Source organism: Dromiciops gliroides, chromosome 6 (assembly GCF_019393635.1).
Source record: "Dromiciops gliroides isolate mDroGli1 chromosome 6, mDroGli1.pri, whole genome shotgun sequence".
NCBI lineage: Eukaryota > Metazoa > Chordata > Mammalia > Microbiotheria > Microbiotheriidae > Dromiciops > Dromiciops gliroides.
The window spans coordinates 79,187,720-79,203,715 of NC_057866.1; the positions used below are offsets into that span (position 1 = coordinate 79,187,720).

The window sequence follows — 15,996 nt, forward strand, 5'->3', positions numbered from 1 at the left end:
TTTATACAATGACCCCAACAGCTGGCCACTGAGTTAAAAAGGAAATAGGAACCCCATTGAAACCTTGAACACTCATTTCCCACAGGCTGGTCCTTTTACGCCTCAGCAAGAAAGGAAGCCTTTGAATAGTTATGTTTCCTACTTCATGGAGAAGTGGGTAAGGTGGGCATGAGTGTATGACTGTGGTAGCACCAGCATGTGCTCTACTTAGGCTGGGCATCTTTCCCTTTGGGGGTAGGGGCCCTTCTCAGGATCACCATTGTTTGGGGGGGAGGTGTTTTCCCCCTAAACCTGTGACACTTTGTTACTCCAATGGGTCTGTCTTCTTATTTGCATGCTACTCATTCTACCAATTGAGATTGCAGTCACTCTATGCAATGCGTTTCTGCATCCTTTTTCATGAGGTCTTTCTGTGCTATTTCATACATGTATGTGTATGTATATGTATGTATACATACATGTGTGTATATGTGTGTGTGTGTATATATAAAGAGAGAGAGAGAGTATGTTATTTAGTTGTGTTTGATTCTTTGTGACCCCACTTAGGATTTTCGTGGCAAAGATACTGGAGTGGTTTGCCATTTTCTTCTCAAGCTCTTTTTACAGATGAGGGACTGAGGGAGGCAAACAGGGTTAAGTGACTTGCACAGGGTCACACAGCTACTAAGTGTCTGAGGCCAGATTTGAACTCAGGAAGATAAGTCTTCCTGACTTCAGGCCCAGCACTCTATCCACTGCACCACCTAGCTGTATATATGTTTCTATATGTGTGCATGTGTATATGTTATACACATACATATGTATATGTTGTATGTGTGTATATGTATGTGTGTATAAGCGTGTTATATCTATACATGTATATATACACGTGTGTGCATATATATTTCATGGGCTCAAGATTCTCAAAGAACTTTCGTTTTATTAAGGGAAGAGAATTTTAGGTAAATATAAGGTGATTTAAGGAGGGGCAGGGCATTGACAAGTAGTCAGAACTTACTAACCTTCAATCTATCTGCTGAGGAAGAATTCATGTGATCATGGATCATGAGCTCAAAGGAACCACTGAGAATATCTAGTACAACTCTCTTATCTTACAGATGATGAAACTGACACTTGGGGAGGTTCAATCATTTGCCCAAGGTTACACAAGTAGTAAGTTTCAGAGGTGAGATTCGAACCCAGGTCCTCGGACTCCAGAACAAGAGATCTTTCTATTATTGTACTATCCTGCCTCCCTAGGAAACAAGAGAGAAAGGACACAAGGCTGATGGGAAACCGTATACCAAACTGTAATGATAAAAAGTTCTGGAGTGGAGAAAAAGCTGGGACCTCGTGTTCCAATTCCCACCTAAGGCCCTGTTTACCTCCCTTCTGTCCTGGGGTACCACAGAATTATCACAGATAATGGAGGGGCCTTTGGTGTCCTGAATGAGCTGTGGGTCAGGAATTGGTGGTAGGAGGGAAAGAAATAGGAAAATGAAGAACATAGGCAAGACTTTCCCTTTTAGTGGCAGGGGGCTTCAGATCCCTGGAAGCTCTTGCTCCTCCACTGCAAAATTATGGACTTTAGAACAGGAGACTTTCAGGCCATGTGCCCAGACTCTACTAAGATCCTAGAAAAAACAACAACCCTCTTTATATGAAGTGTCTGGCACATAGTAAGAGCTGTATAAATGTTAACTATTATTATTATTATTATATCTGCTTTCTTTGTTCAGATGCTTAGGATTTTCTTAACCTTGAACAAATCAGCTAATTTCTCTCTCTCTCTCTCTCTCTCTCTCTCTCTCTCTCTCTCTCTCTCTCTCTCTCTCTCTCTCTCTCTCTCTCTCTTTTTGGGTGGGGCAATGAAGGTTAAGTGACTTGCCCAGGGTTACACAGCTAGTAAGTGTCAAGTGTCTGAGGCTGGATTTGAACTCAGGTCCTCCTGACTCCAGGGCCAGCACTTTCTCCACTGTGCCACCTAGTCCCCAAATCAGCTAATTTCTTGACTTCAGTTTCTTCATCTGTAAAATGAAGGAGATAGACTATATGGCTTCCAGTACTATCTCCCAAAGTACTACCAAAAGTAGAGTAGTGGGGCAGCTCTGTGGCACAGTAGATAAAGCCCTGGTCCTGGAGTCAGGAGTTCCTGAGTTTAAATCCTGCCTCAGACACTTGACACATACTAGCTATGTGACCCTGGTCAAGTCACAACCCTCATTGCCCTGAAAAAAAGGAAAAAAAAGTGGAATGCCTGCTTCAGTAGAGAGCGAATCCATCCACTAGAGGGTCTTTTAGTGGAAGCTGGATGACCTCTTGTTAGGTTATTAATGGGATGTGTGGGTTGAATAGATGACCTTGTAGGTCCCTTCTAGATTTGACAGTCTTAGGACACACCATTACACCTCTGACCCAGCACTATAAGCTAATTTCTCCCCTTCATTTGCCCTGAATCCCGTGGTCAAATCAATCCCACCAAAACACTCCTTCCTGGATGCTGCTTGCCTCTAAGTGTTGATTCTCCCAATTCAAATATAAGCTCTTTGAAGGCAGCTGCTACTTGATTGTATTTCTATCCCTAGCACTTAACAGTACCTGTCAAATAGTTCAGTGGCACCTAACTCTTTGTGACCCCATGGACCAATTGTCCACGGGGTTCTCTTGGCAAAGATATTGGAGTGGTTTGCCATTTCTCCAGTTCATTTTACAGGTGAGGAAACTGAGGCGAACAGGGTTAAGTGACTTGCCCAGAGTCACACAGCTAGTAAGTATCTGAAGTCAGATTTGAACTCTGGTCTTCCTGATTCTAGGCCCTGTGCTCTATCTACTGTGCCACCTAGTTTTTCCATTCTAAGATCAGAAGATCCCAAGTTTACAAGGCTCACAAATTGTTAAAGAATTTAGCAGCAGAATATCTATAAAGGCTTTCTATGCCTCAGAAAGAATTGACTTAGAGAAGTTACATATTCAGAGAACATTTCCTTGGGGGAAGCAAAATTTCAAAAGGTCTTTAACAGAGAAAAGTGGGCTCGGTGATGAGGGCATTCTGGGACTGGCATTTTCATGCAAGAAGTTTGGCTCTAGGAACAATTGCTTAAGTCTGCAGGTTGGAATGCCCAGAAACTGTCAGAGGGATTAGCCTTGTTTGGTGGGGCCCAGAGGGCAGAACTAGCAGCAGTGGGTGGAAGTTGCCAGGAGGCACACTTGGGCTGGTTGCCAGGAAAAACTTCCTAACAATCACAGGGTGCTAGGCAAGAGTGGAAGAGGTGGCCGGAAGGGGCGGGACAGCCCCCTGCACTGGGTCTTCAAGCAAGGGCTGGATTACTTGTCCAGCATGTAAGTAGTACAGGACCTAATGAACATGGGAAAGAAATACTGGATAACAAATCTCCAAATCTGCCATAGCAGACTTAGCATGAGAAAGATCAAGTGTGGCTTAGAAGAAAGCATACTGTGGTTAAGTTGAAGACATGATCTATGCTTACAGATCACAACAATAATGATACTACTACTACTGATAACATTTCCATGGGTTCTGTATAATTTACAAAACACTTCGCAGATATGATCTCATTTCATCCTCACAAGAACCATATCAGGTAAGTGCAATTATTCTCTCCATTTTACAGATGAGAAAAACTGAGGCAAACAGATTAAGTGACTTGGCCGGGGTCACATAGCTGGTAGGCGTCTGAGGCCAGATTTGAACTCAAATCTTCCTGACTCCAGGCCCAGTGAGCGATACACTTAGCCACTTAGCTGACTTCAAGAAAAACAGAGGTAAGTGACTTGTCCAAGTCACATGATCACAATTAAACAGCTTGTCCAAAGAGGGTTACTACATAAAAGACAAAAATCTAAGAGTTATTGATCAGTCGTTTCACTCATGTCCAATTCTTCATGTCCCCATTTGGGGTTTTCTTGGCAAAGATACTAGAGTGTTTTGCCATTTCCTTCTCCAGTTTATTTTGCAGATGAAGAAACTGATGCAAATAGCATTAAATGACTTGCCTAAGATCACAGAGCTAGTGAGTGTCTGAGGTCAGGTTTGAACTCAAGTCTTACTTATACTAGACCCAGTGCTCTATCCACTGCACAACCCAGCAGCCTATATTCTGTCAGATCCCTCCCATCTCATACATCATCATCATTTTACTATTAGGAAGTATGGAAAGAGCTTGGGGAACATTTTGTGAATGTTCAAATTTTCACAGGTGTTAGAGGGTCCCCAGCATAGAAAGAGGAACAAGATGATTTTAATTAACCAATCCAAACCTCTTCCCACTTTGTTCTAGGAGAAGTTCAAAATAACATTTATTCACCCTTCAAAACAGGGCTGCAATCTTAATGGAGACACTTTTCCCAATAAATGAAATAATGGTGTGATGCAGCTTGAATATGTGGAAATACTATCAAGATAAATACCATTAAAAACATAGAAATTGGAGCATCAAGTTTTCTGAAAAGACCTGACCTTTACTTAACCAAATAAATGGCACTTGTTAGGGTCTAAATCAATGTTCCTTGAGATTTTGATGCTTTTTTTTAGTAGAAATGGGGTACTAATGTAGACCTGAGATCTTAGTGTCCCTCACAGGGTAATACTAATTAAAAAGTGACTTAATACAAATATCATACTCCTAACTTGCTCCAAGAATTACGTATTGCCAAATATTAGAATACCTAGATAGAACATAATTGTTATAAATTATTTTTATAAAGTTCTTATGAGACATAATAGTGTCCATGTTTTGAAATTAAACCAGATTGCTCTCAAAAAGTTGTCCAGGTTTTGAGAGATTTTCTCCTTAACTTGTGTGCCTTCTCGATACTGTCTTAGATGGATGCAAATTAATAATGTAAAATGCTTTTTAAAAAAAAGACACCTTATTGTTCAGTTCTACAGACTCTGCAGACTGGTTCCTCAGGATTTCTTACACACTGAAGGAATTGAACAGCCCTGTGACAAGAGAGAAAAAAGCATTTAGTAATAGTAGTAATAGCAACCACAATTCACATTTCCTAGAGCTTTAAGGTTTGCAAAGCACTTTCCTCACTCTAATCCTATAAAACAGGCCATGCTAGTATTATTATTTTTATCTTACTCGTGGGGAAACTGAGGTTCCTAGAGGTTAAGTTCAAAATCAAACAGCTTGAGGGGCAACTAGGTGGCGCAGTGGATAGAGCACTGGCCCTGGATTCAGGAGGACGTGAGTTCAAATCCAGTCTCAGACACTTATCATTTACTAGCTGTGTGACCCTGGGCAAGTCACTTAACCCCAACTGCCCTGCAAAAAAAAAAATCAAACAGCTTGTCCAAAGTGGTTTGTAAACCCAGGTCTTGATTGTTACATGACAGGCAAAACGTAAGAGTTATTGATCAATTGTTTCAGTCATATCCAATTCTTCACAACCCCATTTGGGGTTTTCTTGGCAAAGATCCTGGAGTGATTTTCCATTTCCTTTTCCAGCTCATTTTACAGATGAGGAAACTGAGGTAAACAGTGTAGAGTGACTTGCCTAAGGTTACTAAGTGTCTGAGATCAGATTTGAATTCACAAAGATGAGTCTTCCAGATTCCAAGCCCATTCTTCCACCTAGCTGCCCAAAGCTAAGAATAGAAGTCTAGAATACATAGTTTTTTCAGTTTCTGTGGGGATGTTCTAAAGAATGAAAATGTTAGCCTGGCAAGCAAGGGTGTCCACGACAGGAATCCACCTTTTCATTGTAGTCTTATCTCAAACTTCTCCTCACCACAAACTCTTAAAACCTGCCAAAGGGATTGTCATTTCCTAAACTCATATGACTTCTCCTCATCTCCTTGAATGTTTTCACTCTATCCCCTACAGCTGCCTAGAATGGTCCGCTATTAGGCTCCTATGACTGCTGATTATGAGGGCCTGGAAATCTATGTCAGAGAAAAAATGCCTTAAATTAGAAGTAACATCTAAAAAACTATTTATCAAGGAAGGATGTGCCTTTGGCTGATTTTGTAACAGATTCTTCACTAATGAACCTTTTTGTATTTTCAAGCACTAGAAATATATAGTAGCTCACAGATGGCTGGGCCCACAAGATTTCCTGAGGAACATAGACAACACAGGGAGTGCAGACACACACAGGGAGGCCATTGAAGAACACTTGTCCCCACTGGCCCGGGCTCAACTTCCCCTTTCTTTGTAAAATAATTAGTTCTGCAATTGCAGTATAACAAGTCATAGAAACACTATCCTAGAAATTCTGCTTCTTGCTTTTATCCACAACCTGCAGAGTAAGATCTGTCAGAGTAAGAGAACCCCAGAGTAAGAGAAGATTAGTGCATTTCTCGAAACTTCCAGAAACCATATCCCTACCTTTCTGCACCATCTGCTCAGCAGCCCTGGCTTCTTTATTATATTAATACCTCCTTGTCCAAGTCGTTTGAAATCCTGGCTATCTCTTAAAGGCCTAACTCCATTCTTACCCGTCTATGAAGCTCTCCCTAATGTTATCCACCCAGAAAAAAAATCTCTTCCTCCTAACATAATTCATAACACTTTATCTGTTCCTCTCCCAGGCACTTATTATATTCTGTTTTGTATTATTACTTAAAGTAATTGAGACAATAGCTTCAGAAACAAAATAAAACCACAGAAAGCAATAGCATTTCTATGTAGCAATTACAAAATCCCCAAGGAAATCAATGAAAAGACCCCAGAAATTGAGTTAGAAGGCATCTCTGAGGCTAGCTAGTCCAACCCCTTCATTTTACAGATAAGGAAACTGAGGCCCAGACAAGTTAAGGGACATGCCCTAAATCACACAAGTAGTAAGCATTGAAGGTGGGACTTGAATCTAAAGCCAGTGAACACTCTCTTTACTGTACTGTGTTAACACATTTAAGTTTCACTTGAAAGAACAGGATGCATAAAATATCTGGGAGTCACTAGGCACTCTGGCAGGTGAACAGCACAGTGGATAGAGTATTGGGCTTGGAATCAGGAAGACTCATCTTCATGAGTTCAAATCTGGCCTCAGACATTTACTAGCTGTGTGACCCTAGGCAAGCCGCTTAACCTATTTGCCTTCAACTATAAAATGAGATGGGGAAGGAAATGGCAAACCACTCCAGTATCTTTGCCAAGAAAACCCCAAATGGGGTCACAAACAGTCAGACATGACTGAAACAATGGAACAACAACAAATCAAAGTACACTCAATATCTGTCTAGATACAATCATAAAATGGTCCCTAAAGGGGAAAAAGTACCATATTATAATTATTTGCACAAATGACTTAGTCATTTGCAAGATGGCACAATGGATAGAGCACTGGGCTTGGAATCAGGAAGACCTGAGTAAAATCCAGCTTCAGATGCTTACTGTTGGAACCCGGGCAAGTAATTTAACCTCTCTTTGCCTCAGTTTCCTCATCTGTTAAATGGGGATAAACAAAAGAATGTACCTCCCTGGGCTGTTGTGAGTATCAAATGAGATTAAAAATTGTAAAATGCTTAGCACAGTTATATAAATGTTGCCTAACTCCATACTAGAATATTGGTACCAGAGGGCAAAGACTTGTGTGTTATTCATCTTAATTATCTGTGTCTTCGCTAAAGCTTCACATACAGTAGGTGCTTGATGTTTGTTGACTGAAAAATCCAATTTCCTCTCTACTGAATGATCTTTACATGTAACCTAATTTGAGTTTTATTTATGGTCAAATGTAAATCCATAGATATATACTGGAGAGAGTATTGGGATGATGTTACAAAGGGGTAGCTATTACACAAAGGTTTTGACTTTTTAGAACTGTGGCTCCAAGAGCTGGAAAGAATCTTAGATGCTGTCTGGGCCAAGCCCTTCATCTTATAGGAAAATGAGGCTCAGGCAGGGCTAAGTGGATTACCCAAGATCACAAATATATTATTATAAGCAGCATTTGAACCCAAGTCCTCAAACTCTAGAATAAGTCTTCTCTCCATGATACCCTGCTGAAATAATTCTGCTGCCAGAGTAAAATGCAAAGGAAACTGGAAACATGGTAAACCAGATGTTCCCAGTCTTTTGAGGGAGAATAGCTATTTTTTATTTACTTAAAGAAACACTGAGATCAAAGTCCAGCAGACCAATAAGACGTTTGTGTGCCGTAGGCATGCTTTAAAAATTATGTTCTCTTCAAAGAGTTCCTTACCCTCTAAAGGTTTTGACTCTTCACTGTAAACACAGTCTTGACTTATCATAAAATAAATTCCTACATACTGTGAAAAGTGGAATTTTCTAATAAAAAAATGCATATTTATAAAGAATAATATTAAAAAGTTTCCCTTAGGCCTTCCTTTGAGTAGCACCCTAGACAGTTGCTGGCCTTGTCTATCACTATAGTACCAGCTCTGATGATAAGATCCATGATTCAGGGATCAGAGGGTAGGATTGCTTGGGAACTAGAATCATTTCCAGAGGAGAGGGAGGTGTGGCTGGAAGCTGTGCCCAGAATCTTTACCCTTCCCTAGGGTATTTCAAACAGAAAGGGAGTATGATGCTGGATTCTAACCAGTCTCCTCTCTTAGATGGAAATGCTTAACGGTGCCACTTATTGGCCCTCCAGTAACCAAGTTGGGCTTTGCAATCAATCTTCCCAACATAATCAAAACAAGAATTGTTCTCCCAGCATGGGAATATTTGTCTGAATGCATCTAAACCCGGACATCCTTGCGTATAAATAAATCTAAAAAAAAAATTATCGTGTTCCATAAGGGTTTTACCGCTCCTTATTTTAAGTAAAGGTGGGGAAAGTGAATTTGAGTGGAGTATACTGACCTAACCACCTTCTTCTAATTCCCAGCAAGCTTAATGTTATTGTTAGTTATTGGGATCAGGGAGAGAGGGTTGTTAAGTCACAGGATCAAAAAAGCAAAAATTGCTGCCATCAGACTTGACAAAGACACTAGTTTATTTCCCACTGAGAAGTTTCCTGTAGGTAGCTTTTAAAAGTAGGAAGAATGGGGCAGCTAGGTGGCACAGTGGATAGAGCACCGGCCCTGGAGTCAGGAGTACCTGAGTTCAAATCCAGACTCAGATGCTTGATACTTACTAGCTGTGTGACCCTCGGCAAGTCACTTAACCCCAATTGCCTCACTAAAAAAAAAAAAAGTAGGAAGAATCTGGCACCTCTGCAATTGTGTTCCTGCCCTAAATTTTACATTATGGTTGTACAATTGCATGTATTGAAAGGAGAGGATACAAGAGACCTTCAAGGCAGAGTATTGCAGTTTGGGGAATCTGGTCATGCTTTCTTAGCAGACTCTTGTTTGTATGCTGCAAACTTCAGTGTCCCTGGGAACAGCTTTGTACATTGGAATGTGGGGTTTCATGAAAGGTACTAAATGGTTAACTATGTCACAGTCAATGAGAGCTGCATTTTTTTTTCTTTCTTTCTTTTTGGCAGGGCAATGAGGGTTAAGTGACTTGCCCAGGGTCACACAGCTAGTAAGTATCAAGTCGGAGGTCAGATTTGAACTCAGGTCTTCCTGAATCCAAGGCCAGTGCTTTATCCACTGCACCACCTAGCTGCCCAATAGCTGCATTCTTGACAACACCTTCTTGGTCCTTCCCTATTCACTTGGGTGTGCTTGTGCAAGAGATAGGGGACCCAGATAAATTTTTTTAAAAAAAGATGTAACAGACTTATTGTTAAAGTGATTCTTTTGTAGCATACCATAGGCCCAAGTCACAGTTTTGCATATATAGAGCCACTAAAAGAATATTCTCTTCAAAAATATTCTGATCCAAATTGTGAGCATCCGTGAAAATTTTATGAAGGCGGAGAGATTTGGAGAAATTTAGTTCATTGAAGCCATTCAAAATAGCACTAACATTTATAGGCTTCATTCATCCATTCACCATCTATTAAGTATCTATCATGTGCAAAGAAATGTGCAAAATATTTTAGGAGATAAAAAGAAAATTAAGACACAGTCCCAGCCTTTAAGGGTCTTACAGGGTGGCCATATTAAGGTGTTTTTTGTTTTTTTTGTTTTGTTTTGTTTTGTTTTGTTTTTTTAGTGAGGCAATTGGGGTTAAGTGACTTGCCCAGGGTCACACAGCTAGTAAGTGTCAAGTGTCTGAGGTCAGATTTGAACTCAGGTACTCCTGACTCCAGGGCTGGTGCTTTATCCACTGCGCCACCTAGCCGCCCCCCATATTAAGTTTTGATCATTTCTAAGCTCCCTTCCAACAACAACAACAATAAAAAACAGAATGAGATATGTTTTTTGTTCTATATTAGTTAAAAATCCTTGATTTCAAAGCTTGCTGAGGACCAGCCCTTCTTACATTAAAAGCTTTCAAATACTATTCTCTTCTAGCCAGCACACAGATTCAAGCTTTTCATTCCTCTCTATCAGACTCATGGAGAAGCATGCTTAGGACAAAGATATTGACCTCCTGCTGCCAGCATAGGGGATAGGAAGAAAAAAAGGGAGCAAGGGCTGATGTTAGTTAGTCAGACAACAAACATTTATTCATTTATTAAGCATTTACTATGTTCCAGGCAGTGTGATAAGCCCTAGGGATACTAAGAAAGACAAAAACACAGTCCCTGTCCTCAAAGTGCTCACATTCTAATGGGAGAAACCACATGGGAAAAAATCCTATGTATGTTATATGAGTAATAAACACACACATACACATATATATATATATATGTGTGAGTGTGTGTGTATACATATGCGCATATTTGTGTATGTGGATGTAAATGGAAGGTAGCTCAGAGGAAAGGCATTAGAAACAGGAAGGCAAGGGGACAGGGAAGAGGGTGGAAGAGACTGTAAGAGGCCATCTTCAGGAGGTGGGATTTTGGCTGAATCTTGAAAGAGATCAGCAAATTCAAGAGGACAGGGAATTCCAGGGATGGAAAATAGCCATCGCGGGGCAGCTAGGTGGCACAGTGGATAGAGCACCAGCCCTGGAGTCAGGAGTATCTGGGTTCAAATCCGGCCTCAGACAACACTTACTAGCTGTGTGACCCTGGGCAAGTCACTTAACCCCAATTGCCTCACTAAAAAAAAAAAAAAAAAATAGCCATCGCAAAAGCAAGAACTATAGCTTTCCTTTGAGTTGTTCCAAATATTTTTCACAACCATCCTCTGATGTAGGCAGTACCGGTATTAATTCCCCCACTTTCAAATGAGAAAAATAGGCTGAGTCACCTGTAAAACCTTGGGTAAGTCATTTAACCCGAGCCTTGGATTCTTTACCTGTAAGATGAAGCAACAGGACTAGATGTCCTTGAAGGTCCTTCCAGCTCTAAACTAAATGACCCTATGACCCGAAGGTAGCAAGAGAACCCAAATTATGTCTTCTGACTCAAGGCCCAGTGGTCTCTTTCTTCACTGCACCAAGGACTTCTCGCACTGAGTGTACCAGAAACTACTTCTGTACTCTTTGGCACTATGTTTAAGGCTCAATGAAAGATACTTCAGCATCAGCGAGGAGAACTGGGAAAATATTTCTCGGAAAGTTACAATGCAGTTTCTTTCTGTTCAGAGAGAAAGCAATTACCTGGGGTCGTCCTCACAGGAGAATGTAATGTTCTTGCCTTCTATAATGGATTTCAGCTTCTTAATGGAAGAACCTGAGCATGAGTCACTGGAAGGGAAAATAAAAGATGAACACAAATCCTGAAGATCCCACTCTCCCCTGGCTCCTGACTATTTTCCATGCAAGGTCAGTTTCCCTGGGAGTGGCTGCTTTTGAATACATTCTGACAACCACAACATCTCATTGACGCATCATGAAATGATATTGTATAAACGGTTGTTATTTAACACTCAGATTACCTTGGCTCTCCCCCGATGTTGTGTATCACCCAAATCTTCATCAAATGAACTTTCTTCGGATTCAGATGATGAACCTCTAAACTTGCGAAAATGCTGAGACAGAGGGGACACAGAACAGAGAGCAGCTTTCAATAGCAAATCCACGACGTTGGCACACTTTAACTGGCTGTTAGAAATGATTACCAGGGGCAGCTAGGTGGCGCAGTGGATAAAGCACTGGCCCTGGATTCAGGAGTACCTGAGTTCAAATCCGGCCCTGGACACTTGACACTTACCAGCTGTGTGACCTTGGGCAAGTCACTTAATCCCCATGGCCCCGCAAAAAGAAAGAAAGAAAGAAAGAAAGAAAGAAAGAAAGAAAGAAAGAAAGAAAGAAAGAAAGAAAGAAAGAAAGAAAGAAAGAAACGAAGAAAGAAAGAGAGGAATGATTGCCCACTTAGCACAAGGGACAATAAACTATACGTTTGGGATGAAAGGGATGATTTCTATTCTGAAATGCATTATTTAGTCATTCATCCATATGACCTTTCTCTCCACCACAATGTCCTTTGTCTTAAGTCAATAATAGAGATGTCAAACTATGCATTGGGACTGATCTCTAGCAAGATCAACAGTTGTCTTCCCGGAAGCATGAATGGAAGTTATGGAATGAATCCTTCTTATTATAAATCATCATGATTCAGGGTTAGTCCTATTTTATTTATTTTTTTTTTTTTAGTGAGGCAATTGGGGTTAAGTGACTTGCCCAGGGTCACACAGCTAGTAAGTGTTAAGTGTCTGAGGCCGGATTTGAACTCAGGTACTCCTGACTCCAGGGCCAGTGCTCTATCCATTGCGCCATCTAGCTGCCCCTAGTCCTACTTTTGATAGGATTTCCCTAGGTCCTTTTGTTGGTCCAGATATACCTGTGTCATAGAAGACTTTATACACAAATGTGGGTATTTCTCTCTTCCTCTCCCCCCCACTGCATATATACACACATATGTATATGCACACATATATACATGTATGTATATACATACATATTCATATACACACACTTTATTTCTAGCCCTGCAGCCCATTCCCATGATCCTTCAGGCATTTCTAAAAGCAATGCCCGCATTAATCACTGACAGGGACTAGTTCTCACCCCAATAATATAGTCTTGCAAAAACTTGTATCATATACTAGCAATGTGACTATAATGCTTTGGAATGTTAACTTTGTTTTTTTACCCAAGGCCCGCAAGGGGGATGAAATAAAAGATAAAAAAACATTTTTTCCTCAGAATTAGCTTGGTATTGAGAAAGGCATTTGACTGATCAGTTGATCAACAAATATTTATTGACCTTCACCCTGTAGCTACATGCTGGTGAGGGGAGAAAGGGAATTCAGGTCGAGAAAAAACTAGGAGATATTATTCTGTGCCCAGCCCCGTGCTAGAAAATATAATAAAAAGTTTAAGAAATGGCCCCTCTTTTCATGGTGCTTAGAATAGAATGATGAAAACAAAACTCATACCCATGGGATCCTCAATCAAGGATAGGAATGCAATGTTGTGTAGTGGAAAGAGTACATAGGGTCTGGGTTTAGATGCTTCCATGACCACCTTCATCCTATGAGCTTGGACAAGTTGCTTACTCTCTCTGGGTCTTAGTTTCTCCATCAATAAAGTAAGGGAAATGAATTAGAGCACTGGTGTCAAACTGAAGTAGAAATTCATCCCTAGAGGCCACATATTGATTTAGAAAAACACAAATTAACATTATCTATATTGTATGTAATTTTTATTTATTGTTATTTATTTATTTTTATGCAAAGATGTTTTACATATTTATATACATTTACATATATAAATATAATGTATTTTATGTATGTATTTGTTTGTTTTGTTAAGCATTTCCCTTTCTTTCTTTTTTTTTTTTTTTTTTTTTGGTGAGGCAATTGGGGTTAAGTGACTTGCCCAGGTTCACATAGCTAGTAAGTGTCAAGTGTCTGAGGCCAGATTTGAACTCAGGTCCTTCTGAATCCAGGGCCGGTGCTCTATACACTGTGCCACCTAGCTGCCCCAAGCATTTCCCAATCACATTTTAATCTGGTTTGGTGGCACTCAGAGTTTTGCCTTGGTGGTGAGTTTGACACCTCCCACTGAGTTGACCTCAGTGGTCCCAACACTAAAACCTATAATCCTGCTGATCTTTAAGTAGAAAGAGCCCTGGATTTGGAGTCAGAGTGCCTGGATTCACACAGCAGGCATTTAAAAAGCTTGTTCACCTCCACTGAAAACAGTCTCTTTCTTCCTTCAAGACCCAGATCAAACATCATCTTATGTATGAAGCTTCTCCTTATATCCCCAATTGCTAGTGCCATCCTTCCCAAACTCTATTTTTTATTTGTCTTTATTTACTTTTTAAGACTTTTTTTTTTACATGTATTTGTTGTCTCCCCTATGAGAATGTCAACTCCTGGCTAGTAGGGATTAGTTCTTTCTTTGTAGTTGTATTTGCAGTCCCTTGAAGGTACCTAGGAGGTGCTTGTCCAGTCATTAAATAGTTATGTTATCTTCTTTGATCCTCATAAAAATACTATGAGAGAGCATATTATTTTCCCCATTTTGCAGATGAGGAAATAGCACTTCAGAAAATTTCGTCTGGTAATGAGGTACAGGAATGTTAACTTTTATTTTTGGCTCAGAGATTCAAGGAGACAAAAAAGCCTGAAATCTTCCAAGACTTTAACTATCCAGAATATAAAGCTCACACATACACACAAGACACAACAACAACAACAACAGCTACCTGCTGTTTTCAAAGGCTTGGCTGATTGACCCGTTGAGCATCACATGGACCACACCACAGGCTGCTTCTGCAAACTGAAAACATGCCCAACATTCTTCCATGTGACAATGTTTAGCTCAACTAGATGAATACATAGAAATAGTTAGATGGCTTAAACATTAAAAAAGATCTCTTATTGGAAGGAAAGCAGGTTGCTGCAAGATTAAAGGACAATAAAGAAAGCATAGTGATGTTTTGGGGAATAGATGAAGGAAAGAACAATTAATTGTATTAGCACTTACCTTAGGGGATTTAAGGATGCCAGGGAGTAGGAAAGGGGCTCCTGTATGGAGAAGGGATGGGAGAGTATATGTGGATACCAGCCTGTATTTGGATGTGGGAGAACAGGGGAGTAAGAGAGTATTGGGTGAGTCAGCGTGGTGCATGCAGGGAACAAACTGGTGGCATATGAAAGATGTGACATGGCTGTGGGTCTTACCTACAGTGTTAGGTCCTGGGTACCCTGCCTTTGTATGTCACTGTGGTGAGTGGGAGTGTTTACAGGAGTTTGTGTTCAGTCCTCAAAAGCTCACACATAGGGGCAGCTAGGTGGCGCAGTGGATAAAGCACCAGCGCTGGATTCAGGAAGAACTGAATTCAAGGCTGGCCTCAGACACTTGACACTTAACTAGCTGTGTGACCCTGGGCAAGTCACTTAACCTTCATTGCCCCACAAAAAAAAAAAAAAAAAAGCTCACACACAAACATGTACCACACCTGGGGAAATTATGATGGAATCTGATCCAATTTAGCACTGCCCATCTGAATGCTAGCAGCTGAGTTTACTTCTGTTTTTCCATCCCTAGGGAAGTGTTTGGGAAGATGTAACACTTATGGCCTAAACTCCACCAAGGAAAAATTGTCATTACTTTATTTTAGCAAATAATGTGTGAACCAATGAGCAAATGTAATTTTCCATTCTAATTTGGTTGGAGAGCAATATTCTGGATTCTGGTGAAAGTTTGAAAAGCATAATTTAAAGGCAACATAGTATAATGTAAAAAGAGAGGGAGGAAAAGGGAGAGAGGGAGAGAGAACACTAGACTTGGAATCAGAAAACAAAGTATATACATTTCTTGGTTCTCCAACAGGAGTAGAGGAGGTTTGGATTAGGAAAGTAGATTGTCCCCATGGGGTACTCTACCCTCCTCATTCTCTTTTTTTTTTTTTTTTTTTGGTGAGGCAATTGGGGTTAAGTGACTTGCCCAGGGTCACACAGCTAGTAAGTGTTAAGTGTCTAAGGCCGGATTTGAACTCAGGTCCTCCTGAATCCAGGGCTGGTACCCTAGCTGCCCCTACCCTCCTCATTCTCAACTTCTATACCAATCTCTCAGCCTAGATTTCTGGCATAGAAATAAATAGATGATAAATACAAAT

The 15,996-nt window shown here is 40.5% G+C and overlaps 1 protein-coding gene across 2 annotated transcripts in view; it reads right to left on the bottom strand.

The window, feature by feature from the left end:
• Positions 1-763: 763 nt before the first annotated feature.
• Positions 764-15,996, bottom strand: part of CD38 (CD38 molecule) — an 84,345-nt gene continuing 69,112 nt past the window's right edge. Inside the window, exons 5-9 of one of the 2 annotated variants that reach the window (XM_043970958.1) lie at positions 14,581-14,654; positions 11,801-11,893; positions 11,523-11,609; positions 4,869-4,942; positions 764-1,613 (exon numbers count right to left, since the gene is read on the bottom strand). In XM_043970958.1, coding sequence (XP_043826893.1) covers positions 4,870-4,942; positions 11,523-11,609; positions 11,801-11,893; positions 14,581-14,654 — 327 coding nt within the window. In that variant the 3' untranslated portion in view covers positions 764-1,613; position 4,869. Of the gene's footprint in view, positions 1,614-4,437; positions 4,943-11,522; positions 11,610-11,800; positions 11,894-14,580; positions 14,655-15,996 lie in introns of those variants that run through there. The other variant, XM_043970957.1, reaches the window with a different exon arrangement.